Source organism: Esox lucius, chromosome 20 (assembly GCF_011004845.1).
Source record: "Esox lucius isolate fEsoLuc1 chromosome 20, fEsoLuc1.pri, whole genome shotgun sequence".
Lineage (NCBI taxonomy): Eukaryota > Metazoa > Chordata > Actinopteri > Esociformes > Esocidae > Esox > Esox lucius.
In genome coordinates, this window is record NC_047588.1 from 24,479,157 (window position 1) to 24,504,016 (window position 24,860).

Sequence of the window (24,860 nt, forward strand, 5' to 3'; positions counted from 1 at the left end):
AATGGTTCACAACTAGGGGTACGAGGAACCCTGGGACCTACATTGGCCAATCCACTGGGGATTCTTGAGAAGGCTCAGGAGCCCATAGGCTCACTGGTATAATGCACATTAGGGGGAACTTCAGAGGCAGCGGAAAGGTTAGTTGGCGGAAAGTCAAAAACAAAAAGGTTGGGTATTACTGGTCTAAAAAACCACTTCGGCGGCACATGCACTGACATGGAATGGATTTTGTCATCCATCTTTTCCACTGTATCTAATATAATAAAGCAGTAAAAAATATATAGTAAATATATCTACTTAAGTGTAGATCTTATGCAACCAGGTTATTGTAAGGTTTTTATTTTTAATTTTCCCACTTGAAGATTTCAGTTTGTTTTTTTGTTCACATTATAGGTCACATTAAAAGTGGAAAAAGTTCTGACATGATTTATCTTTGTCTCATTCTTTTACATCACAAAAACCTGGCATTTTCACAGGGGTGTGTAGACTTTTTATATCCACTGTACTTCCTGGGATCGGCCCTCTTACTTAGAACATATTAAATGGTTCTTTATACACCATATGTGTACCAAACTCACTAAAAGTGGCAGTAATAATAAAACCCATATAAGCCAAAGTTCATGCTTGCTTTAAACCCTATCTATCAGAAAGAAACCAGCCCGTATTTGTGGATGGTCTGTCTGACAGACAAAGGAAAGGTACGCTTTGCTGTTCTTCAGGGCTCAGTTTGGTACTACATTTCTTTCCACTATACATGATAATAAAAACAAACTACAGAACAGTCAAAAATAAATAAGAGTAACTCAGTGTTACTCAGGACCCGGACCTCTATTTCAAAGAACATATACCAATATTTTAAGACCATCAGACTGGCTGTCTGTAAAGGCTAGGGCGGATATTAAGGTATGTAGATTTAAAATAAACCTGAGCTAGCTACCAAGCCCCTGCCCATTTAACTTTATTTTAAGCCAATCGCCATTTTTGTCATTAATAAGTTGTTAGTTTTTCCAGTGAATTAAGTATGGTAACCCTTTACAGTGAAGAAATAAAAATAAAATGTTAATTTACATCACCAAATCTGGAGATATGCTTATTTGGAAAACCATACAGTTGGTACACAGTAAGCCCGGGTTTACATCGATATCAAGAAGTTTGGGCATCAACTTTTTCATACTTACATTGGACTTTGCGTCACCATACTTTTGGCACAGTGAGCACTGCCTTCCATCATCCTTGGACCACCCTGTGTCCACATCAGCCTTGGACTGCCACCCTTCAGACTTGGATGGCCTTCCTGCCCTGCCCTTTCTCCCTGAATTCAATGACAAACAATTTGGTCAATTTAATTAGTTTTCCTCAGTCAAGTCAACATAGGAAGCATAGACTTTGCTCTTTCCGTGAAGTACCTTTGAGTTTATTAAGCCTGAGCGCCCTGTTTTTCCTGAAATGAAGGCCCCGGCTCAGCTCGGTGGTCAGTGGGGTGGTGGGATGAGGCACCTCTTCCTGCTTCACCTCCAGGCGAGGCACATTGCCTGTCTGCAGGGTCCCTAAGGGGGCCCTGGAACGCACTTCTTCCCGCTCACGCCATTGGGCATACACATGTTCAGTGTTAGGAGGCTGAATCGCATGGGAAAGCATCCCACTACAATGGAAAGGAGGAGTGCATGGTGATGACAGGGTGAAGAAAGAGGAATAGTAGTAGTGATGGGTTATTCTCATACTAGCCAGAAACCAGTTCAGTTCGGAACATGTAAGAACAATGTTAACACTTAACCACTAATGGATGGTATATGTAGAGATCTGCGTTACATACATTATGCAAGTTTGCAAAGAACAGCTTAAGACAGTGCCTCACACTTAGTTGATTACAATTACAGTGGATTGAAATAACAGATTTAATATCAATTTACGTTAATTCAAAAATGAGCCGAACAGACAAGGACATATGAGGGGCTTTCATGTTACTCACATGGGCAGGTCTTTGTACCGGGGATCCCAAACTTTGGGATCCTGGCTGTTGAACCAATTGAAAACTTCCTCCAGAAGCTACCAAAAAAAAACAGTGAGGAGAGTGAAATATTACCACAAACGGACTAATTACCACCCAACCATCAAACAAAATGTGGTAGAATTCAAAAGCAGGTGACAAAGAGGACACAAACTGAGACAGTGCATTGTTTTGTGAGAATTGTGTGCAGCCAAGAAACAGGTTTGCGTAAGACAAAAAAAAACAAGAACAAAGCAATATCTCCAACAAGGATAAACAGCTAAACTAACAAAATGAAGCCAAGTGTAATAAGCACATTTGAAGCACAAAAAAACCCATATTACCAAAGACGGAATTTCCTTGCAGGAAATGGTCCTTGGTCTATGCTTGGTTTGCTGCCCACCCCCTTCCTTAGAATTTCCTAAAAAGCCTATTCAACACACTGTCATCACCAAAACTACAATGTCACAAACTAACCCTGTGTTAGGATCATTTAGACATACCACCCCACTGCCCGTCCTCACAACATAAGGACAAACCTACAGATGTCCTCCCGCCAACTAAATGTGCATATCAGGTCTATTACAATACTGACACTGGCTATGGTAGTGCTTACCGTAGCCTATGTGTCCAATAACTGAAATTTACCAAGAATACTACTACTTTTCCCCAATTCAGCACCATTCATATCATGCGTTTACAGATTTTGTAATATATTTTCCCCATTAGACAGCACAACAAATTGCATGTCAAATTGCAATTATAAAAATAAGCTGTAACATGTTCCAAATCTCAGGCACTTAGTTTGCTAATTATAAAAAAAGGCACTCCACAAGCAATATTGATTTCACAACTCAAATGTATATTGTTGTAGTTTGTAGTTCTGCATTTCTAGCTTTGTAGTGGTAAATTACTACTGGAGATCAATATTTAGAATATATATGTAAATAGGCTTATTCACAATAACCATGATATAAAAATAAAATACTGATATCATGTTTACAATACACATATGATAATACCGTATTCACCAGGAGGCAACGTATTCTACCAAAAACAAAAAATAAACGTATATACATCGGTGTTGAAATCAACTCGTTTGCCCCATTAGAGCCCAGAGAGATCAGAGAAAATGTTGCCCTTTTTGTAGCCCTTTCACCAGAAAATCACCAAAAACTAATCTCAGTGTTAGGCCTTGGGAATATTTTGTTCATTAGTTAATCTGGATGCCTTATCAATATCCATTTAAGGGTAATTGTCCTTTTTGTCCTTTTTTATTTGTACGGTTACAGACTCTCTCACCTCTTCCCTACACTCGTATTTTGAGAGTAATTGTTAAAAGAAAGTTGAAGATGAATGGATCGGACCTGTTTGTCCAGCACATCTCACAGATGCTCAATTGGACTGAGATATGGGGAATTTGGAGGCCAAGTCAACACCTTGAACCTGTTCCTCAAACCATTCCTGAAATGTTTTTGCTGTGCAAAGGCGCAATATCCCGCTGAAAGAGGCCAATGCCATCTGGGAATACCGTTGCCATGACAGGGTGCACATGGTCTACAACAATGGTCTACAACAACTTCTTCTGCCAGCTTGCCTTCTTCCCATAGTGCATCCTAAGGGCTTTTGAACTGTGTGCTGATAACAAGCCGGATGGTCCCTCTCCTCTTTATCCCGGAGGACATGGGGGTTTTCCATGATTGGCAAAAATAATTTCCAATTTAGATTTGTCAGACCACAGGAGTTTCCCACTTGGCCTCAGTCCATCTTAAATGAGCTCGGGCCCAGAGAAGGTGACAGCGTTTCTGGATCTTGTTTATATATGGATTATTCTTTGCATGGTAGAGTTTTACTTGCATTTGTGAATGAAGCAATATTGCAAACTCTTTTCAATTTTACCCTGAGAAATTTTATTATTAAATGGTGGCACTATTTGCCTGCGCAGTCTTTCACAGAGTGGTGAACCCCTTCCCATCCTCAATTCTGGCAGACCCATCCCCTCTGAAATTATCTTTTAATGACAAATCATGTTACTGACCTGTTGCCAAAAGACTTGTGTGATATTCCACAAGGTATATTTTATTAGCATTATACATCTTTTCCAGTCTTTTGTTGACCCTGTCCCAACCTTTTGGAAAAGTGTGGCTGGCATCAAATTCATAATGGGCATATCTTTAAAGAAACAAAGTTACTCAGTTTCAACATATAATATGTTGCATTTGAATTTTTTAAAATTAAATATAGGGTTTAAATAATTTGCACACCTTTACATTCTGTTTTTATTTACATTTTACGCAGCATCCCAACTTTTTTTGGAAACAGGGTAGTACTATTATATTGAATTGTTTGGTGTGCATTCAATAGATCAGATGGCATGGCTCTACTTGGTGAAAGGAAGATCACTCCTGGGGCTGCGTTCTACAACATGCTGGACATGGCTGCTATCAAGGCCCATTTGGTTCAAGCTGTGCATGAATAGCACCAATAGCAGCAGAGACTTCATCATGAGTCTGACATACCGAGACATTTTAGGGCCAAGGCTACAATACGCAGCACACACTTTCCTGGGAGAAGCTGAGAGATGGAACCTATGTGACATGTGTAAACAAACGTGTTTGTGGGAAGTCTTTGAAGCAGATAAGACAGTTAAGATAGAATTTGAAGTTTCAAATACATTTTATCTAAGTTTCGCAGTTGTTCCCTCTTCCTACAAAACAGTAGTATAAAAAAAGAAGAAACGACAATAGCATTTCAGATAATTGTATTTTTAGATTTTTAACTATTTATTTTCTAAAGTTGACTAAGACCTTCAAAAACACAACCAAATTCCATCCGTAGACTATTAAAAAACCAGAAAGATGTCACCGGGCATTAAGATGGGCCCAAAAGGGGTAGGTGCTGCTAGTCTCTGAAAACACATTACCTTTAAGTAGTAGGAGCGGGCCAGGGCGGTAGGCCTCTCATGCTCAGCTCCGGACTCCTCCTGCTCCAGACGCCTCCGCACCACTTGTACCACATCTTCATGGAACGATTTCTAGAAAATACATCAGAAATACCAATATAAGCATGCGTTTTTAGCTAACATTTGGAAACAATTTTTTCCATACAGGAGTCGTATTGGAGAAGATCTCCTGTCCGGCCAATTTACATCATGTAATCTAGAAAGCCACTGACCAAGGTGGTGTAGAGGCCTTTGTCAAACTTTTTGCCCACAGCACGTAGGTCACAGGCTGGCCGGCCCTCCACTCCACTGTCAGGGTCCACTTGGGTCACACACTGAAGGCAACAGGGACATAAGTATAACACAGAAAAACACATGAAAATAAAACAGTACTTCTGTGTGACAGTTCAAGAGTACCAGACAAAAATCTTCTTAGATATTACTGGGTAAACGTGTTTTTGATATCAGCTAGTAAAGCAAAATTATCATTGGAAATCTTCTCTTCAGAATATAAGGACATAATGAATAGTACATCATTACATAATAAACACACTGAATTTATATAGCACTTTTCTTGGACCCAATGATGCTTTACATCAGATATACAACAGTCTAGGAGAGCGATTGGACAGTACACAGACAAACGTAAACAAAAGGATTCAGACATGGCTCTGGAAAGGGCAGGGGCAGGCTTGTTTGAACAAATTAGGCTTGAGGCGGTGGATGAAGATGGTAATAGATTCAGAGGCACGGAAGAGAATTGTGGAAGAGTATTCACAAAGCCTTGGAGCAGCCCTAGAGTAAGCCCAGTCTCCAAAGCTCGGTAGCTTGGACCAGGGGATGATGTGACCAGCTGTAGCCGAGCAGAGTGACAGAGAAGGTTGGTAATGGGGAATAAGATCAGAGAGGTAGGGAGAAGCAAGCTGATGGAGGGCTTTATAGGTGAGCATAAGAATTTTTAAATCAGTGAGCTGAGGGACGGGAAGCCAGTGGAGTTCCCAGAGGATATGGGTGATGTGCATCCAGGACTTGGCGTGGGTGAGAACTCTGGCTACCGGGTTTTGGACAATTTGTAGCTAATTGAGATGATGCCAGAAAGAAGAGAGTTGTAGTAGTCTAGGCGAGAGGAGATGAACAAATGTATGAATGTTTCAGCGGTGGTATGGGAGGAGGCCTTTGGCTTGGCAATATTACGGCAGTGAAAGTTTGAGAATTTGACCGTCTGTTTTATGTGTTGTTCAAAGCTGAGTGAGTCCAGGATGACGCCTAAGTTGCGTGCATGGGGAGGAGAGACAACGGTGCGGTCAATGGTGAGAGTGAATGGGCCAGTTTTGGTGAGCGTGGACCATGATTTGATTGTTTACTGGCAGGATTCAATGTAGACCAAAGGTGGGTTGGTGAGAGATTTGGTGCTAAGGTCAATTGGAGTGTCATCTGCACAGCAGTGGAAGTCAAGTTTGAAGTGACGGAGGATCTGACCAAGGGGATGTAGATGAAGAACAGCAAGGGGCCAAGAACAGAGCCCTGGGGGACACCCTGTGTGACTGCAGCTGCATCCGAATTATGGCCGTTGAGGGAGATGTCGTGGGTACGGTTAGTGAGGTATCAGTGTCATTGAGGGAGATGTCGTGGGTACGGTTGGTGTGGTATGAGTGTCATTGAGGGAGATGTCGTGGGTACGGTTGGTGAGGTATGAGTGTCATTGAGGATCTCACGACTGTGTCAAACACAGCACTGAAGTCGAGGAAAAGAGACATCATTTTCTCTAAGCGTCCCGGCTTCAATGAGCGTCCTTTGAGAAGCGTAAGCGGTGTATGGGGTGGCATCTCACCTGAGGGCAGGCAACGAGGTGCTGGGTGAGTGTGGAGGTGAGCAGGCAGGCCAGCACCTTCTCCACCCCAGCCCGCAGCTCCATGTGAAGCAGCTCCCTCCAGGAACTGGGCTGTGACTGGCTGCAGGGCCGGCAGGAATACACAACACTCTCCGGGAGGCTGGACAGGATCTCATACAGGTCATCTGGATGAGCGGGGGAGAGAGGAGAGTGAAGAGGGTAGAGGGAGAGGTGGATGACAATCAGAATAACAAATCAAACCGTGAAGCCAAGTAAATAGGATTTTGATGCTAAAAGAAATATTCACGGTTTAACACGGCAACAGAGTCCACTGTGGGACTGGTGGGAACTAGGAGAAGCAGAGATAGCGCCAGATCAGTGGTGGGCTGCTACAGAGGGGCCATTGTATCATTCACCAACAGGCCTTGGCCACAAAGACAACATCAGAGAAGCTGTGTGTTGTCCTTGTTCAGGGAGTCAAATGAATAGTCTCATGCCAATATGTTCCTTTGCGATGAGATGGATGCAAACTGCCCAGGGCAGTGTGTCACTTTCTTTGTGTTGGCCCACAGGCGGAACTGTGGTGTAATCATGTGCAGAAGAGCTCAGTGGAAAAGGTTTCGCAAACACTTGTTTTGGAGTGAGTAGGATAGCAAGTGGCCATATTTGGTGAATACTTTAGAGGAGGAGGTACCCAGTCACTTTCCAAGATACACTTTCCAAGTAATCACAACCCCCTTAGCTACAATAAAAACACATAAAAACAGACTTCTGGGTCACCATTTTAAAAACACATCTATTGATTGATATCTATTTTTTATATCATATTTATAATACAAACGATGTATTATGGTTCAAAACATCATTCTTCCAGTCTTCAACTGTCCAGTTTTGTTGAGCTTGTGCTAATTGTAGCCTTTTTCCTATTTGTAGTGGAGATGAGTGGTACCCGGTGGGGTCTTCTGCTGTTGTAGCCCATCCGCCTCAAGGTTGTGCGTGTTGTGGCTTCACAAATGCTTTGCTGCATACCTTGGTTGTAACGAGTGGTTATTTCAGTCAAAGTTGCTCTTCTATCAGCTTGAATCAGTCGGCCCATTCTCCTCTGACCTCTAGCATCAACAAGGCATTTTCGCCCACAGGACTGCCGCATACTGGATGTTTTTCCCTTTTCACACCATTCTTTGTAAACCCTAGAAATGGTTGTGTGTGAAAATCCCAGTAACTGAGCAGATTGTGAAATACTCAGACTGGCCTGTCTGGCACCAACAACCATGCCATGCTCAAAATTGCTTAAATAACCTTTCTTTCCCATTCTGACATTCAGTTTGGAGTTCAGGAGATTGTCTTGACCAGGACCACACCCCTAAATGCATTGAGGCAACTGCCATGTGATTGGTTGATTAGATAATTGCATTAATGAGAAATTGAACAGGTGTTCCTAATAATCCTTTAGGTGAGTGTATAGTGATGTACACCCTTGTAATCCCTATTCTTGTCTACACATTAGCCTTTCTAAGATGCATGGTCAATGTCTTTGCCTGGTGAAAAGTTCCCATAGCAACCCAAACTATACACAGACAACCCAAATTATACACAGAACGCTTCAAAAAAGTGGCTACAAACAATATACCATTGAAATCAGACGATTATGGCAATTCTATTTTTATAAATATTTATGCAAATGAGCACTGTCACTGCATTTTTATTACTCCTTCAGGCAAAACAAGGTATGGGAGTTTGGAGGAAACCAGGCGATGTGCTACCTGTTAGATCCTCACACTTGGCGTGGACCCAGTGGTTACAGGTGGCACACTGCATCATCTGGCTGTCGTAGTCATTGTCCTCATAGCACTTGAAGCAGATTGGACAGTAGTTGCCTTTAGAGAGAGATATGGTCAATATCCTGCTATTTACATACGAACACAAAAAATATTTTAGCCAATTAATAAACTGAAAAGGTGTTTTCAGAAGGAGTTCGCCAAAGCTTCTGGTCATCTCACCTTGATCATGGAGCTTAGTGCAGTCTGGACAGAGTCCTTTCTCGTGGTTCCACTCGGTGTCCCAGCTTTTCCCTGGGGTCACACCACAGCTCTTACACCTGATGCACGTCATACACACCCAGGCCTTCTTCCTCTTGTTGGGCTTGGGGTAGTTAGGCCCCAGACACGATGGGTGATAACAGTTCTGACATCGGTCACACTCCAGCAAAGGCTGAGGAAGACCAGAAAGTGCGCGTGAGGGAGTGAGAGTGCTGCCATCGGCCGTGACCTATTGACCACCAGGCCATTGGTCGCAGGGTGAGTGAGGGAGGCTGTGGGCCTTGTGAGGACTCATACCTTGGAGTGCTTGTTTTTCCTGCCACACACGTGGCAGCACTTGCAACGGCGACAGCACCAGTTTTCCTTGTGCTCCTCAGAGGGCCGCTCCGTTGGATCAAGACAGAACCGGTGGAAGGGCTCACAGCACACTTGGCAGTACAGCATTTGCTAGGACAGGAACAGACGACAGTCCACATGGTAAACACCTTTCAATAGTGGATTTGAATAACCCATTAAGTACGTACAACCTCTTAACTGACAAAACAAGTTAAACCGCCTAAATACTTCACACAGGAGCAAATAGCCGTGCTGAAAACAAAGCCATCCCACGACTGGGATGCTGTAACAACCGACTCTGAGTAATTACCTCATGTTGTCCTTTACTGGCACAGAGCAAGCAAACACAGGGGGGCATGAGGGGTACGGAGGTCAGGATACTCAGGCCTCCCATCGACCAGACATTCTGGATGTTACAGTCCTCCTGCAAGCCAGACATGAAAGGGTTGAGCACAGCATTACACTTTCTGCCATGGCCTAAATGAAGAACCAGACCTTTCAAAAGAACACTGCTAATTTTTTAATTTTTCACCACATAATCTACATGCTTTGACATTTAAAGTACGGCAATTCCATGGGGCGACAGTTAAATGCATCAAATCAAAATGTCAATACACTGTAAGGGACAAACAAATGTATTTAAGGATTCACTTAATGTCTTCAGTTGACCCATGTTCCCATTCATTCATATGGGCACTGTAAAATGGGATAGCTTATTTGCCCCGGATTGTTAATACGGTACTACTGGCACATTTAAGGAAAGACAATGATTGGCTAAAGAACATATGACGGCTACGGATAAAAGGCTTATTTGAATATATTCACAAGGGCATGAAGCTGAAGCGTGTTTACATTCACAAAGCAAAACATAAAAAAACTGAAACCCAACCAAAATAAAGGTGCAAACAGCAACTTGAGTGCAAACCCACTGCATCTTTCACCAGTGATCTAATATTTGAGTTTCCACACCCCCACAGAACACTACTTAGGAGAGCACAACTGTGCAATATTTAGGACACGTTGCTCATCCCTCATGTATCCTGTTGACATGATCTAAAAGAACACTGACATCCAGTGGATGGACCATGGCATTACAGAACTAACAAAAACTATCTAAATTGGTCAGGAAGCAGCTAGTTGCACATTCTACCTGATAATCACCTCAATTCCAATATTTGAGGTTGGATGAAAAAAAAATTAAAAAAATAAAGTGCAGTATCATGACTTGGCCAGCTGTGAATTGACAAGCAATGACATAAATCCATTAATCCATGTTTTTACAGGTTTGTACATGGAAAATGTGCATGCTGAAGCAATGTGCTGCATGGTCCAGTTAGCACAACTGTCTTTACATTCAAAGCTTGAGAGCTCGAAACCAGGCTAAAATGTGTGTTTTTATCTAAATTTGCCAACTCTGAACCTGACATGGTTAATAGCGGTGATGATTGTTATACTATGCAAGTATGCTACTAAACATGTTTCCGTTATGGAGCACAATGTGACAAAACTTGGGTGAAGGATGTCTTGTTTTTGAGAGCAAGATTACGTTGATCCATTGATTGGCACAAGTATAGACATAATAAATTCATTAACACGTGTGCTTGTTTTTATTTCTCAATCATCATCAATGAGCCCAAAACACACTAAAAATGAGACTTTTTTCACTAAGTTGTTTCACCTTGCAGAAAAGGGGATTTGATCAAGAAACCTTTGGGTGTTTTACAACCTTGTTTCAAAAAGTTGGGACACTGGGTAAAAAGTAATGGAAAACCTAAAAGCAAAGATGTGCAAAACATTTAAACCCTATAATCAATAGAAAACTGTAAAAAGTGGGCATATAACATTTTCTTGAAAATGATATGCCCATTCTGAAATTTATGCCAGCAACATGTTTAAAAAAAAAAGCTGGGACAGGGATTTTAATGTTTTGTAATGCAAAAAAGAGAAAACTGGTGAAACATCTTAACTAATCAGGTTAATTCGCAACATTGTCATTTTCAAAATGTATTTTGCCAAAAACAATAGAAAATTTCAGTTTCAACATTTAATATGTCGTTTTTGTATGGATTTAAATAAAATATAAATTAAATGATGTGCACATAATTGCATTCGGTTTTCATTTGCATTTTACACTGATTCCCAATTTGTTTGGAAACAGGGTTGTACAATTACTTTGATTGGGTTTTGAAATACAGTACACTAGGCATCATAGCAACTTTACTTTTTAAAGACATGTAATAAGCAGTCTGCTAGACCCTAGAGCACAGGGGCACGGATTTACAGACACTGACGTACGCAGTAAAATAACCAAGATCGCCTACAAGCCCATGACAATGACTAGATTATGGAGCATATCCATAAAAACTCAGACATTCCTTGCTCATGTTAACCTTGACGTAACCCCACATTTATCTAACGCCATCACAGGAGCCTTCCCAAAGCCCAATCTTATTTGTAGCCTTCCTGCTTTTTACTAAAAATGTTTGATAGAGAGGGAATATCCAACTCCTAACACTTTCGAGAAAGGACTGACAATGGTGAATGAGATATTGAAAACCATAGCAACAATAGTCAGAGGAAGGCATCCAACCTTAAAGTCCACCCTGATCTTGTGAGTAGGCTCGGAGGGCTCCCTCTCTCTTTGGTCAAATCCGTTGGCCAGTGCGGCCAGGACGCTGGGTGGCGTCTGCTCCAGAGGATTCTGGAAAACATACGACAGGGCATTAAAACAGGCTCGCCCCCACCCCGCCTCCACCAACATATTTCCCCTCTCACCCCCTACCCTCAGCCACCCCATGAGGGCCCCAGTGCAGGTTAGCTGGCCCCAAGGGTGGGGGGAACCCTGGTCCTCAGGGTAGGAGGAGGATAGCTCCTGGTCAGACTGGGGCTGCGAGGGGAACTGCATCATCTGCAGCAGCAGAAGCTGCTCTGCCAAAAGCCCCTGGGACTCTCCCTCTCCCTGGTCGTCGTCGTCCAGCCAGCTGTCAACACCACCACCCCACAGGCCTGTCGGCCTCCGCTGGGCCTGTGAAGGGTGGGACTGCTGAGGCCAATGCAAAACACCAGCCTTGTCTGCCATGACAACCTACAATATAAGCAACCAGCAGGTTAACTCAATAGGAGAGGAGTGTGAAAAGGAAGAACTGGGAATCCCACCATAAGGTGCAGCAGAGAAGACTGTGTGAGTGAAAAGATCCAGGAGAGAAGAGACTGGAGAGGGAGTTGGGGAGTGGTTTGTGCAGATCCTTTGTGTTATCCTCCTAGGAGACCCAGAAAGGCTATTCATTATTGCACCGCATGCTCAGTGGCAGTCTACAGCAGCAGCCCTGAAGTGGGTCTTTACCTTGTCAGTTTTACGGCGAGCAGGAGGGACTCGGTGATGCAGCCTGCGCTGTCTGGTGCCGTCGTCAGATAGGTCTCCCAGGAATCCATCCAACGACACGAAGTCTGCAAACGCAAAGGCAAATTAAAACATGTATCATTCAGGAAAGCATAAATTGCCTAAAATCTCATCCAAATTCTAATGGTTTTTGTTTTTATGTGGGCTAGTGAGACACTTATCCCTGCACGTGTACCAATTGTCACTTTTCATCCAACAGAGTAAGACATTAAGCAGTACATTAAAGTGGCACTGAGTGCTTGATACTAATGTTCTTGCATTGGTTTGGTCTTAACAGTGTGTGCATAAATCTGAATATCCTGAATACGTATTAATGACCACAGACACATGTACTGGTTGATAGTCCACATTCAGTTTTAGGAACTAATCTGAAAAAAATTCTCAAAAGTTCTGTGCGTATAGGTGATTTGGTCCCAGAGAAGTAGCATTTTAGTTTGTTTATTGCAGGAAAATGATCAGTTCCTGAGGTAAACGTCGGCTTCCTCCATTTGTTCCGAATATCATGACTTTACGCCAAACAAAGTGTGGGACGCTACTATTCAAGTCTACACTTTAATCAATTCACTGTACGCGGAAATGACTTACAGTTTTATCAATTTCTGACTTGCTAGCTCTCAAGTGTTATTGCTGCACCCAACACTGGATGTGATGTAGTTCACGCGCACATGGATGTCTGCTGGCAAGTTGGTTTCTCTGCTTGATGGGCCATGTATAACCTGGCTCACCCTAGACACCCTAGCATGCACAACATTCAGCACTACACTGACGCAATAGACAAGCAGGCAGCTCCATCCATCATCCACATTTCAGAGTTAATGCATTCCCTTGACAGGGATCACCTTGAAGATCTGACAATATGAAGTAGAGGACAATCACGACGTATGATCACTTTTCAATGTTTTAACTGCTACCTTGGCTGCGTGGACCAGGGCCTCGCCTCCTGCCGGGTGAGGAGAAGTTGGAGCCCACGGTGATCTCCAGGTCAGAGTCGTAGTCCAACAGATCAAAGTAGGAGCGTGGTTTCACGAGGCGCCGTGGCTGCTTCCTCACAGACGGGCTCTGGCTGTCCCCCGCCTCCATCCCGTCAACGTCCTCGTTGCTAGACTGGCCCCCGCTAACAGAGTGCCGCCTGCGCTTCCCGGGACCTTTGGAGAACTTGCCACTCAGACGACGGGCCTTTCTCTCTTCAATCTGATCGCATCTTTTAAATCTTCAGGAGAAGAAAAGAAACAGGGAAACGAAGGGGTGTCACATTTGCTTACTCTGAGTGTTTGTGTATGACGACGGGAGTACACTTACATGCAGCACTGTCGCTTCGTATTGGGCCCTCCAAACTTAGGTTTGTCCAGGCAGTTCATACACTCGCCACAGTCTACCTCGTGATTGCAGCCCTTGCAGATCCCACACCTACGAGAGCGGAGGCCAAATGGCCCAAGGCTCTTTTGTTTGGCAAAACCAGCTCCCGACTTTCTGACCTTGGTGACCTTCTGGTCCGGTAGTCCTGGGCTGTCTGGCCCGGAAGGGAAACGACCACCTGCAACAGATATACACACAACTAAGTTCATACATCTTTCAGCCAACTTCATAGGAGAGTGATAGAAAGTGCGTGGAAGGACAATAACGCACAATTGCATACACATTTGAATATATCATACATTCTGACAGGCCCCTTACCTTGATTCGTGCCAGAGGGGGAAATACCAGTTCTTTCATGGAGTGGTAGAGCACTGAGTCTAGGGATCATGTCTTCAGGCACCAAGGCACGAGGCTGGCCTAGTACCACAGCTGCTGCTCGGCACACATGTTTGATCCGTGGACCCCCGGCTCTGCGGAACTCCTGGGGTCAAGGAGAAAGTGGGATTTTATGACACATTCATTCTTCAAGAGGGAACACTCTCGACTAGACTGTGCGGGCCTTTGTGAGGAATAAATAACATACTGAAACTCTACTTCAGGGCTACAGACATTGTCACAGTCACAGATGTGTACATTCTACCTGGTCAGTGATCAGCTAAATGAAAGCATCCTATTTTGAATGTGCAAAGTATATGAAGTGCATAATCTTGGCTATATTCGGTTACTTATATTTAAGTTGTGTAATATACCTTTAGTAAGTATTAGTATTTTTTTAGATAATTTTGAGATGCTTACATCTGGTCAGACAGACAGCAGAGTCTGACAACCCCTCAACTCTCCATGAGAGTACTTTATTAAAAAAGGTGGGGTGCTACTGTCTTTTTGACTTTCAATAAAGCACATTCTTCTCTTCCCTTTTTCCCGGGTCTTTATTGTAAAAGAGAAAGTACTACACAAACGTGAGTCAATACACACAGTCAAAGGTTGACGGACTGCACAGGCAAGCCCAGTATCTGCTGAAAATCAAACATGTGTAGCGCAAACAGGGGAAGCGATATTCTCAAAATGGATTCGCCAGGTGCTGCGTTGCGCTTTTAAGACAGTCGTGGCTAAACAGTGGTGGGATGCTTTCCATGTTGGGTCGATTACATAGCTGGAAACCTGCAGTGCCTGACACTTGTTATACAGCAGGCTTTACTTTAGTTGTGCAGGGCAGTGTTGGGGAAGAGTTAGTAGTTCCAGTTCCCATAAAGTAACTACTTACATTACAAAATTACTTAAGAATTTAAGGCTTTAAGTTACTTAGCCATTAATTTTAGATGGGTCATTCAATTCTCTATTCACGTGTTGGCCACTTATGCCCAAATGGCACACATTTAATGGCACATCGTATAATTACGTAGTCAGGTATTGCATAGTTAGTGCCACTCACCTGTATATAACATTATCAATCATCAATCATTATAAAGCCAGATTGACAAATCCTATAATCTCAAATAAATATATTCCATAATGAGAAACAATTTATGCGTTTAGTTCTCTAATCAAGAATCTCTTAAATCAATAGATTATTTTTTTATTGCAAGTGCCAATTATTTCATATTGGCAGTGTTGTCCGATGGGTAGGTTTCCCCAACAATTGGGCTATTTGAAATGGGGCGGAGCGGGTGCATATACAGATATTTACTGTCAATGATCTGGCAACCTTGCATACAGGACCTAATACGTCCTGACATAGTGGAGATGAGTAAACAAGTGGATCCTAGTTTTCTTTAACACCCAAACATGTCAAAACTGTTCCATAAAACTTAATAATGCCTAAACTACATCCAATCCACATAATTTGTTAACGTTTCAGATGACTTAATTACTACAGAGGGCTCAAATGGCAGGACATTCCAGCAAAACATAACAGCAACCCCGGTGATTGGTAATATGCGAGGCTTGTACAGTAATGATGAGGTCAAAATAGTAAACTGCTTCCCGAGTCTAAAACGCAAAGCTCAGACCTCCGCTGCAGAAATCGCTAGTCAACACTACCTATTGATTTGAAATGAATGGGAGCTGGATGAGTGGCTTTGGTAGGTATATCATGCCCTTTTACAGGGAGAGCAGGTACTGCCATCTTTGCGTCCTTTGTTGCCACTTGCTTCTAGAGAAAAGGAACGCTACGTAATGCTACATAGGTTGAAGGGAGGGAAAATTGAGTAACACATTAATTATTTGAAGTGTAATGAAAGGTTCAAATTCTATTAAAGTACAATAACAAAGAAAAAATAATTTTACAGACTTCATAAAAGATTGCCCTTTAATTATACTTCTCTATTAATTTGAGTCCTGCATTTATTAATGGATTTGTACATTTCTAACGTGCACTCAGGTGGTCAGCCTCTTTGCTTCACTTTAAAGTTTTAAGCAAAGGCATTGTTTAGGAGTTGATAAGCAAGCAACATTTGCTATAATGTACACATAACCTATAAAACCATTAAACATTAAACCAATTGGGAAGAAATGTTAAGGGGGTGAATTGTTGATAGGCATTCTATGTCTGTACCTGAGAATGGGGAGGGTTGATCACGTTTAAGGCAGCAGGCTCAAGCTGCTCTTTCGGTTTCCTCCTTCGTCTTTTTCCTGCTGCCTCTCTGGAGCCAGCACCCCCTGAGAGAAGCTGGCGGTAAAATGTTTAATCACTATGGGTTTACTTGAAAAGCTCTGAGTCATTACAATACCTGTTTAATTCATATGTATGCCATGCTGTTTGTAGATAAGTAACAATAATGTGTAAATTAGGCCACCCTTACCCCTGAGGACTTGAGTTGTTTCTGCTGGTCAATCTTGATGAGCTGGACCTTGGCTTTCCTGAGAAGATTGAACATTCTCTTATTGGCCCCTGTTAGACGAACTCTCTGGGAGGCTCCTTTCTCCTCAGCAACAACACGGTCAGCCTCAGCAATTGTGTCCAGGTCCAGTTCCTGTGGCTCAAGCTTTTCTGCTTCTGGGTGGAGAAAGTCACCGGCATTATTTACAAAGGCACTTGGATCAGTGAAAACATTATTAACCTAAAACGCATTAAACTAAGCCATACATTACATATACATTGAACAAATGTATAAAACGCAGCACTTTTGTTTTTGCCCCCATTTATCATGAGCTGAACTCAAAGATCTAAGACTTTCTCTATGTACACAAAAGGCCTATTTCCCTCAAATATCGTTCACAAATCTGTCTAAATCTGTGTTAGTGAGCACGTCTCTTTTGTCAAGATAATCCGTCCACCTCACAGGTGTGGCATATCAAGATGCTGATTAGACGGCATGATTATTGCACAGGTGTGCCACAATAAAAGGCCACTCTAAAATGCACAGTTTCACTGTATTGGGGGGATCCACTTAAATCAAAACAAATATGTAGTTTATTTCAAGAAAAAACTAATGTCCATGGACACAACCTATTACCTAGGGTTGTGTCGAGTACTCCAAAAAAAGTATGTATAAATGGATGAGAAATTTTAAAGGTACAGATATGATCAGATTATATTATGTCATTATCCGTGAACAGATAATTACTGAAAACCAGACACTCACGTTACTCACACAACGCACCATGCTGAGTGTTCAATTAAGCTAGTTATATTCTCCATTGACTTATGCGATACTGTACGTAAAGTTGCTCTTGTCGTTGTTTTTAGTAGATGAACAATCATTCTTTACATTTTACAACAGTTTGTCTGACTCAGAATACATTTTATATGAAAATGAGAGGAAAAACACATACATTCAACAACCTGTTTAATAGCCATTGTACGGAATAACAAGGGCGTCAGCAGACAATAACTATCAGAGTTATTTTTTGGTCAGCCCTGAGTGTTTTGCAAGCTCACATTAACGTAGTTGGGATGGTGGCCACTTTCATTGCTGAAAAGTGTCTATTGATAATTTAGTTAGGATATGAGTTAATTAAGCCAATGCCTGAATTCTGTTATTACAAATCCAAAAATATTTTCCAAACGATAGACCATTACAAGATAATATTACAAATGTCAAAGTAAACGCTGATTCTACAAATGTTGTAACACAGGATAGCTGTTGGAACAAAAAGAAAAAACATATTGCCCCTCTCAAGTTAAATAGCTACCCTACAGTGGGCAAACATCCATAAATTTTTCAGCATGTTTGGTTAACAGAAAGGTTATAAAAATAAGCAATGTGTAGAGGCCATTGGGCCATCATGATTGTTTATAATCAAAATGTTTTGTGTGAGTACAGATAAGGCTTTACCATAATTTAAAACGTACTTCTGGGCTTCCGATCACAAGTTCATCCCATAGCCAGACATCCCAAATCTCCCGGAAGTTGCAGGAGTCTCCCGCATTTCAATTGCATCTCCCAGATGCCCGCAAATTATATACAATCTAGCAGATTTATTTTTTTTGTTTTGTGCGAGCAAGGGCGGAATCCCAAATAACTTACTGCATAATTAGCAAAGAAAGTACTGTTCAGTGTATAGCAGGCTAGCATTCCATTATTTATGACCGATTGCGACGTATGCCTCATCATAAAATTCTGCCCGCTATTAGTAGGGGCATGTCACTACTAATAGGTAGTATTATTATCTATTACTTCATTTTGTGCAGTGATTTAAATTATCTGAAGTGTGTAAGGGCTGTTCCAAAATATTTTTGAATTATGTTTTCAGGTTGAAAACCAGAGTTCAAAATCAGCAACAAACTTATCAGCATCAACTGGCTCAATAATAACTTGTTGCTTACCTGCAAGAAGTGATGCTGCATTTATTTTGTCTTCCTCTGTCAGCGCCTCTTGTTCGCCATATTGTAACGTTAAGAACTTTGAGTTCATTGTACGAACACACACAGAGACTTTTCGTACAACCCCTGGGCTATCAAGGTCCTCAATCTTAAGCTTCGATTTGCCTTGCTTGGATTTGAGTTTGCTTGGAGCTGTAATTATGGGACGTTTCTTCAAACAAATGCTCTTCACTTCATCATCCAGACCTTCCGCTAGCACATCAACAGATGATTGAAGACTATTACAAACACCATCCAACATTAGATTTTTCCTTTTCTTTCTGGGAAGTCCTGGTTGGAGCTTCTTCAGTCTCTTGTACATTTTGAGGTGAGATGTTTGCTTGTTGAACTTGTAGGGCTTCTTCTTTTTCTGAACCTTGCGGGGATCAGTTGATGGATCAGAAGCCATTTGGAATTCTTTGGATAAAAGTAAAGTCTCATACTCGCTCTGTAGGGTTTTGTCCAGTGTATATACCTCCTCACCAGACTCTCCTGGCACATGCCACTTGAAACTGGGATTTCTCAGAAGGGACTTCCTCTTCCCAGATTGCTTTTCTGAGGATAGGGTGTCTGTCACCACAGTGGTTTCCTGTTCGAGTTCCTGAGTTGAGAACAAATCGACATCTAATTGTGCCTCACTTAGAAAATCGTCATCATTGATAGGCAGATCAGGAGTGAGCTCTCTACCTGTGCCATCTTCTCGTTTCTTTCCAGTGCGTGGGTTCAAACCAAATAGCTGGCCTTTCTTCAAAGAGTTTCTACGAGGCAAAACAGACATGCCAGCATCATCCATAAACCTCTGTGGAGTCTTAATTACCCGTGAGGAACGGGCACTGACAACAGGCATGATGAAGTGCTTTATGTTTTTCAGGTACTTTGATTTACCAGGCTGGTCTTCAAAGGCATCAGAATGTATTTCTTCATCCATAGGTCCCTTTTCTTCTTGCTCCTCCAAAACTGGTTTGGTGACATCTATTTCTACCTGTTTAGACAGAGTTTTAGGCCTGGGTCTAGGTCTTTTGGACCCAAGGAAGTGAAGGCTTGAATTGGGGACTTTTTTCCTTCGGTACTTCGTCTTGAGGATGCCAATGAGTTTAGAGCTTGCAGGCTTGGAACCAGCCTCTGTGAAGGGGACTTCCTTAAGGTCTACCTTTTCTACCACTTCAGTTAATGTACCTTCAGGAGATTTACTCTCATCACTCTTTCTTTCTCTGTGCCTCTGTCTTTGTTTCTGCCTCTGTCCAATCAAGGTCCTTCGCTTCTTTTTAACATTTTTAACCAAACTTCTAAGAGGGCAAGCTTCTGGCTGCGTATTTACTGGGAGCTCCAACACCGGCGTTTCTCCACTGTCTATTGGCTGGGTTTCTGGCTCCACTTTAACCTCTAATTGAGTGTCAGCCACAGGCTCCAAAGGGGCTAATTCTGTGTTAGGAATTTCAGCAGGTTCAGAAAATGTTGGGGTCTTTCTTGACTTCTTTCTAATTGAAAGGCTGGAATTTCTTCTCCTTCTAGATTTAGAAACAACAGACAATGTGGAAACCAGTGTCTGCGGTTCAGATGGAGCCATCTCTATGTTTGGAGTTTCTGCAGGTTCAGATAAAACCAGTGTTTTCCCTGACCTCTTTTTACTTGAAAGGTTTGAAGTTCTTCTAGGTTTCGAGACAACGGACAATGTGGAAACCTCACCCTTCAAAACCTCAGTTTTCAAAACCTCTTCAAGATGTGGTTCTGCTTCACCGGGGGCTTCCTCTGATAGATCTTTTGGATTTGGACTTAATTTAAGCTTGCGTTTGTGGCTTGTCCAGGGTTTATGGCTTCCACGCTTCTTCCGTGGGGTTGAAATCTTTGCAGGTCTTCTCCTTGCTTTGGGAATTGGAACAGCTTTTGCATCTGATAATTTTGTTCCCTCCAAACCTTCACCCGAATCATTCATGATTACCTCTACCTCCTTTACTTTAGGTGACAGACTTGCTTGTCTGATTAAGAATGACGGTTTTGAGCGTTTAGGTTTACCCGGTGAGGATACTTTTTTAATCTGAAGGGGTGGAACAACCTTTGCCACAGTATCCCCATTGTCAATATGGGTAGTTGCCTCAGGATGCTGTGGTGTTACCTCTTCAACATGATGTATGGACTTTTCCTCAACAGGCAAAATCTCTGCAGCCTTCTTGATAGAAGACAGTTCGTCAAGATGTTTGAGCTCAGCATCCCCGGCAGTGGTATCCCCAGTGACCACTTTCTCTTCAGTGTTATCTACACTCTTGATCTCACTGGATTCAGAAAGAGAGGCTTTATCCACTTCAGTGGTGTTTTCCTGCCGCTCTGTTGGTTTGACAGTATTTACAGAGCCCTTTACTAGAGTATCATCACTTTTCCCCTTAACCAATGTAAGAGTCCACACAAACTTGCTACGTTTTTTCTTACGAGAGGAGCCTTTACTGTCTGGCCAAGAGGAACCTTCCAATTTGGGGTTCCTGACTTTAATCAGCTTAAAACTTGGAATCCCGATGATGTCATCGTCATTTTCAAAAGCCAGACCGTCACTGAATTCAACAACTGGTTTCTCAGGTTCAGTGGGTAATGGAATATGTATTTCATTGACCATCTTTTCTTGGTGGACCTTTTTGCTTTGTTTATGCCTACTCTTTCTGGATGTTGATTGGGCCTCTTCTATTCTTGATACCTCCAACAATGACTCAGCAAGGCATACTTTGTCATTACTCTGGTTTTCTGATTCTGTCACAAGTGTTCCATCTGTTTTGGACCGTGACTTAGTTCTACTTCTTCGGATAACCAGTTTATTGACTTCCGTGCTTTCCTCAGTCGTTTGAATTTCCGTTTTCCTATCTTTCCGTTTGAATTTCTTAACATCCGTTTTTGGCTCTGTGTTTCCACTTTCGAGGGCAATTTCCTGGTTCCGTGTTGACTTTCTACCACACACAGATTTTTGGTCATCAACATCAACTTTGGCCCCACTTTGAACACTAGGTTCAGTGATCTTGGAGGCAGATCTACCACGCCTCCTTGCTGGTATGGCTCCTCCGCCTCCCTCATCCTCAGTGCCATTCAAATGCTGCGCCTCATCAGCTTGTGTCTCTGCCTTTAATTTGACATGGGCACTAGAGAGCTGATCACCATCAACCTTTTTGTCTTTTGACAGAATCTGAAATCCTTTTATTTTGAGTTTCTCCAAAGATTTTTGACGTTCCCCCTTTTCTTTTCTGACAGTCTTCTTGGCCACCAACTTGATGGTAATCCTTGGAGTTGATGGAGACCCGTTTTTTGCAGGACGTCTCTCTTTTGCTGGGTTTGATTGCTTGTTTTTTGAACCCTTCCTGGCTTCCTTAGATATCCCTGAATCTGGAGAAATTGTACTGTGTAATTCCTGTGAAGACCGTGAATCTTCTTTAGAAGTTGAAGTCTCCTCAGGGTCCTCTGGGGAGACTATAAGAGGCGGCTTGTCTCGTATCCTTTTTGATTTGGTTTTTACAGCATCACCTGGGGGTGTAAGAAAGGACATAACTATATTGAGCTTAAAAAATTAACAGACATTCAGAAACCATTTCTACTGCAATTACATTTCTACTGGAGAACAGTGTACAGGGAGTTGTGTACCGCCTGGCCTTAACATACATAGACAGGACATTAATTTGAGGTCAGCTTTACTTATAAAACGGAATTAGCTTAGGTAGCTTCCCACAAAATGGATTTGAGTGGTTTTCCCACTAATTTCATTTCGACAGGTTCCTCACAAATATTTTGGGTACACAAAGGTTAAAAGACAGAAAGCATATTGAAAACCATGGATGGATTTAATGTCAGAATGCTTTAAGCAATATAAACATAACATTGTTAAACTAGCCTGACCAAATAAAAAAAAAACTGTACACCTGTACAATCAGGAAATGCGTTGAAAGTCTACCCCCCCATTCGATGAGTGTAGAATAAGCTAACACTTACTTTTGGAGGGATTATGTCTGGACCGTAAAGGACCTTTATAGCCTTTACTATCAGATTCAAATCCTCTGAAATCATCTCCCTGAAAAGAAATGAAAGATTATTAACTAGATAAACACAGCACACTTTGTTTCAACACATTTCTGCTATCTGCATCTGAAATCGAAACGTGGCAGGCCTAATAAACACAGCATCTGGGCAAGAGGTGAAATTTTATATATTTTATTTGAATACAATGTGTTTTCCAATATAAAACATCCTATGTATATGGCAGTAAGCTTTAAGCACATGATGAAATATGGAAATCACCCAATAAAGCCAGAATAGTTTTTATATTAGTAGCCAGCAATCAAGCAAACATGACCCGACATGGAATCCTGTTCATGCAAACACGCAACCCCTGACTGTGTGAAACTCAAATGTAACTGGTGATTAAGCTATTTAAAAGGCAAGATGTGTTTAAGATGTGCATTTATTGCTTTAAGTCAATCATGCTAAGCAGCTAATATTATCAAGGCATATCATGTCACAATTCTGGTAACCAGTAGAATCAAATGGCCTAACAGGATGCAGGAGAGGTTTTAGGTCAACATTGAAAAATTAAATTTCTACACTGAATACTGATCAAGACGCTATTATTGCTATTATTTGGTCGCCAAAAATTCAGTAACAGTGAAGAAAAATCATTGTTACATTACAGCATCTCTATTTATGGCAACCTAATCAGACTTGATTTAGAAATAACACAAGTTACAGAGTTAACAAGAATAAACAATATACACAACGGTGAGGAAGCAAAGAGGGCAGATCAATAATTAACACCATATACTGTATGGTGATAACTATACTGAGAGGTAAGAGGTGTTCACGACATGATGAGATGCATGTATACAAAGAAGGAATAAAATGCTTAGCAGATACTGTGATCAAGTAGAAGCACTCACAATTGTTTTTATTTAAGTATGGAGAGTCATGATTTTAGAGTCTTTTGTATATTTGCTCCATTCAGTGGCCCCCAAGAATAGAAAAATATAACAGCCGAAGTCAGTACTGACTTTAGGAAAAACCAGAGTAAGGTAGCTAATAAAGCACAGATTTATCACATGAAGAAATATTGAGGAGCAAGCTGAGGAAGAGAGATTTCTCTAGGAGGGAAATTAAATGGTTAAATAAAATGCTAACAGTATGTTTGGCGTTTTGTGGGCAGCGACAACCAGCTAATTTGAGTGTAAAGATCGCAATGGTGAGTGTTGTACTGGGCATTTTTTTGAAAGTATATGGCAGGGGTCACCAAACTATTCCACGGAGGGCCGAGTGTCTGCAGGTTTTCGCTCTCTCCTTGTATATGATTGACTAATTAGGTTACTGATTGGTTCGTTTCTACCCTCACCTGGTTTCTTAGGTGTGAACTGGGAACCAATTTATAGGAAAAACCAAAAACCAGCAGACACATGGCCCTCCGTGGACTGGTTTGGAGACCCCTGGTATATGGCATTGCAGAAAAAAATATCAAATTTCTTAAGGTGACTATTTGCAATAAGAATCATTCTGTGTTTTGCAGAATGGTTAAAAGAAGCATTGATGTGAAAAAGGAAACAAATTCTGGATTAGATATTATTGGAGATATTAATGTATTACCATAATAACATGGCTAGTCAAGCCTTTTAAACCTGGGGTTTCCACTTTCATTTTAACTTTTTTCACCAGGGCCCACTACTTTATATTCGATTAATTTTGCCCAAAGCCTAATTTTCTCCCCAAAAACTGACCAATAAACGTATTACGTTATATTTCTGTGTGTCATAATTTGAGTTTTGTCTTTTTTTAATGGATGTAACAGAATAGTTAACTGGCTTGCTAAGGACAGTTAACTAACAATAATGTTCAGTGATGCAGGCAGGACAGCTGTGCCAAACGAGTGAGATCATATTTCGTTTGTTTGAATTAAAGGGCATTTTGTTGAATGTCCTTAACATAGGCACACTAAAATGTAATGATAGCTTCACAACATTTATTTACCAAAAATAAACTTTGTGAAGCTATCATAAAAAATCCTGAAATGCATACATTTCATTGATAAAATGGAAAAGCAGCACACTCTTCCACTGACCTCCATAAAACACACAAACAACTCTCAATCAACCATAGCAGACATTTAGATCACTCAACAGTTTAAGCGAGAAAACAAGCAACAAATAGAATATTGAAT

General features: G+C 41.7%; 1 protein-coding gene across 4 annotated transcripts in view; it reads right to left on the reverse strand.

The window, feature by feature from the left end:
* kmt2bb (lysine (K)-specific methyltransferase 2Bb) overlaps positions 1-24,860 on the reverse strand; it is a 54,239-nt gene that overhangs the window by 25,216 nt on the left and 4,163 nt on the right. For 2 of the 4 annotated variants that reach the window (XM_010885038.4, XM_020041101.3), the window contains exons 2-21: positions 22,655-22,733; positions 18,659-22,192; positions 16,692-16,885; positions 16,445-16,558; positions 14,209-14,371; positions 13,834-14,068; positions 13,446-13,744; positions 12,478-12,581; positions 11,917-12,219; positions 11,725-11,835; positions 9,445-9,558; positions 9,096-9,245; positions 8,760-8,970; positions 8,523-8,636; positions 6,760-6,944; positions 5,162-5,263; positions 4,911-5,021; positions 1,970-2,046; positions 1,407-1,642; positions 1,179-1,312 (exon numbers count right to left, since the gene is read on the reverse strand). In XM_010885038.4, the coding sequence (XP_010883340.2) occupies positions 1,179-1,312; positions 1,407-1,642; positions 1,970-2,046; positions 4,911-5,021; positions 5,162-5,263; positions 6,760-6,944; positions 8,523-8,636; positions 8,760-8,970; positions 9,096-9,245; positions 9,445-9,558; positions 11,725-11,835; positions 11,917-12,219; positions 12,478-12,581; positions 13,446-13,744; positions 13,834-14,068; positions 14,209-14,371; positions 16,445-16,558; positions 16,692-16,885; positions 18,659-22,192; positions 22,655-22,733 (6,570 nt within the window). The remainder of the gene's footprint in view (positions 1-1,178; positions 1,313-1,406; positions 1,643-1,969; positions 2,047-4,910; positions 5,022-5,161; positions 5,264-6,759; positions 6,945-8,522; positions 8,637-8,759; positions 8,971-9,095; positions 9,246-9,444; positions 9,559-11,724; positions 11,836-11,916; positions 12,220-12,477; positions 12,582-13,445; positions 13,745-13,833; positions 14,069-14,208; positions 14,372-16,444; positions 16,559-16,691; positions 16,886-18,658; positions 22,193-22,654; positions 22,734-24,860) is intronic. The other 2 variants (XM_010885037.4, XM_010885039.4) reach the window with 2 other exon arrangements.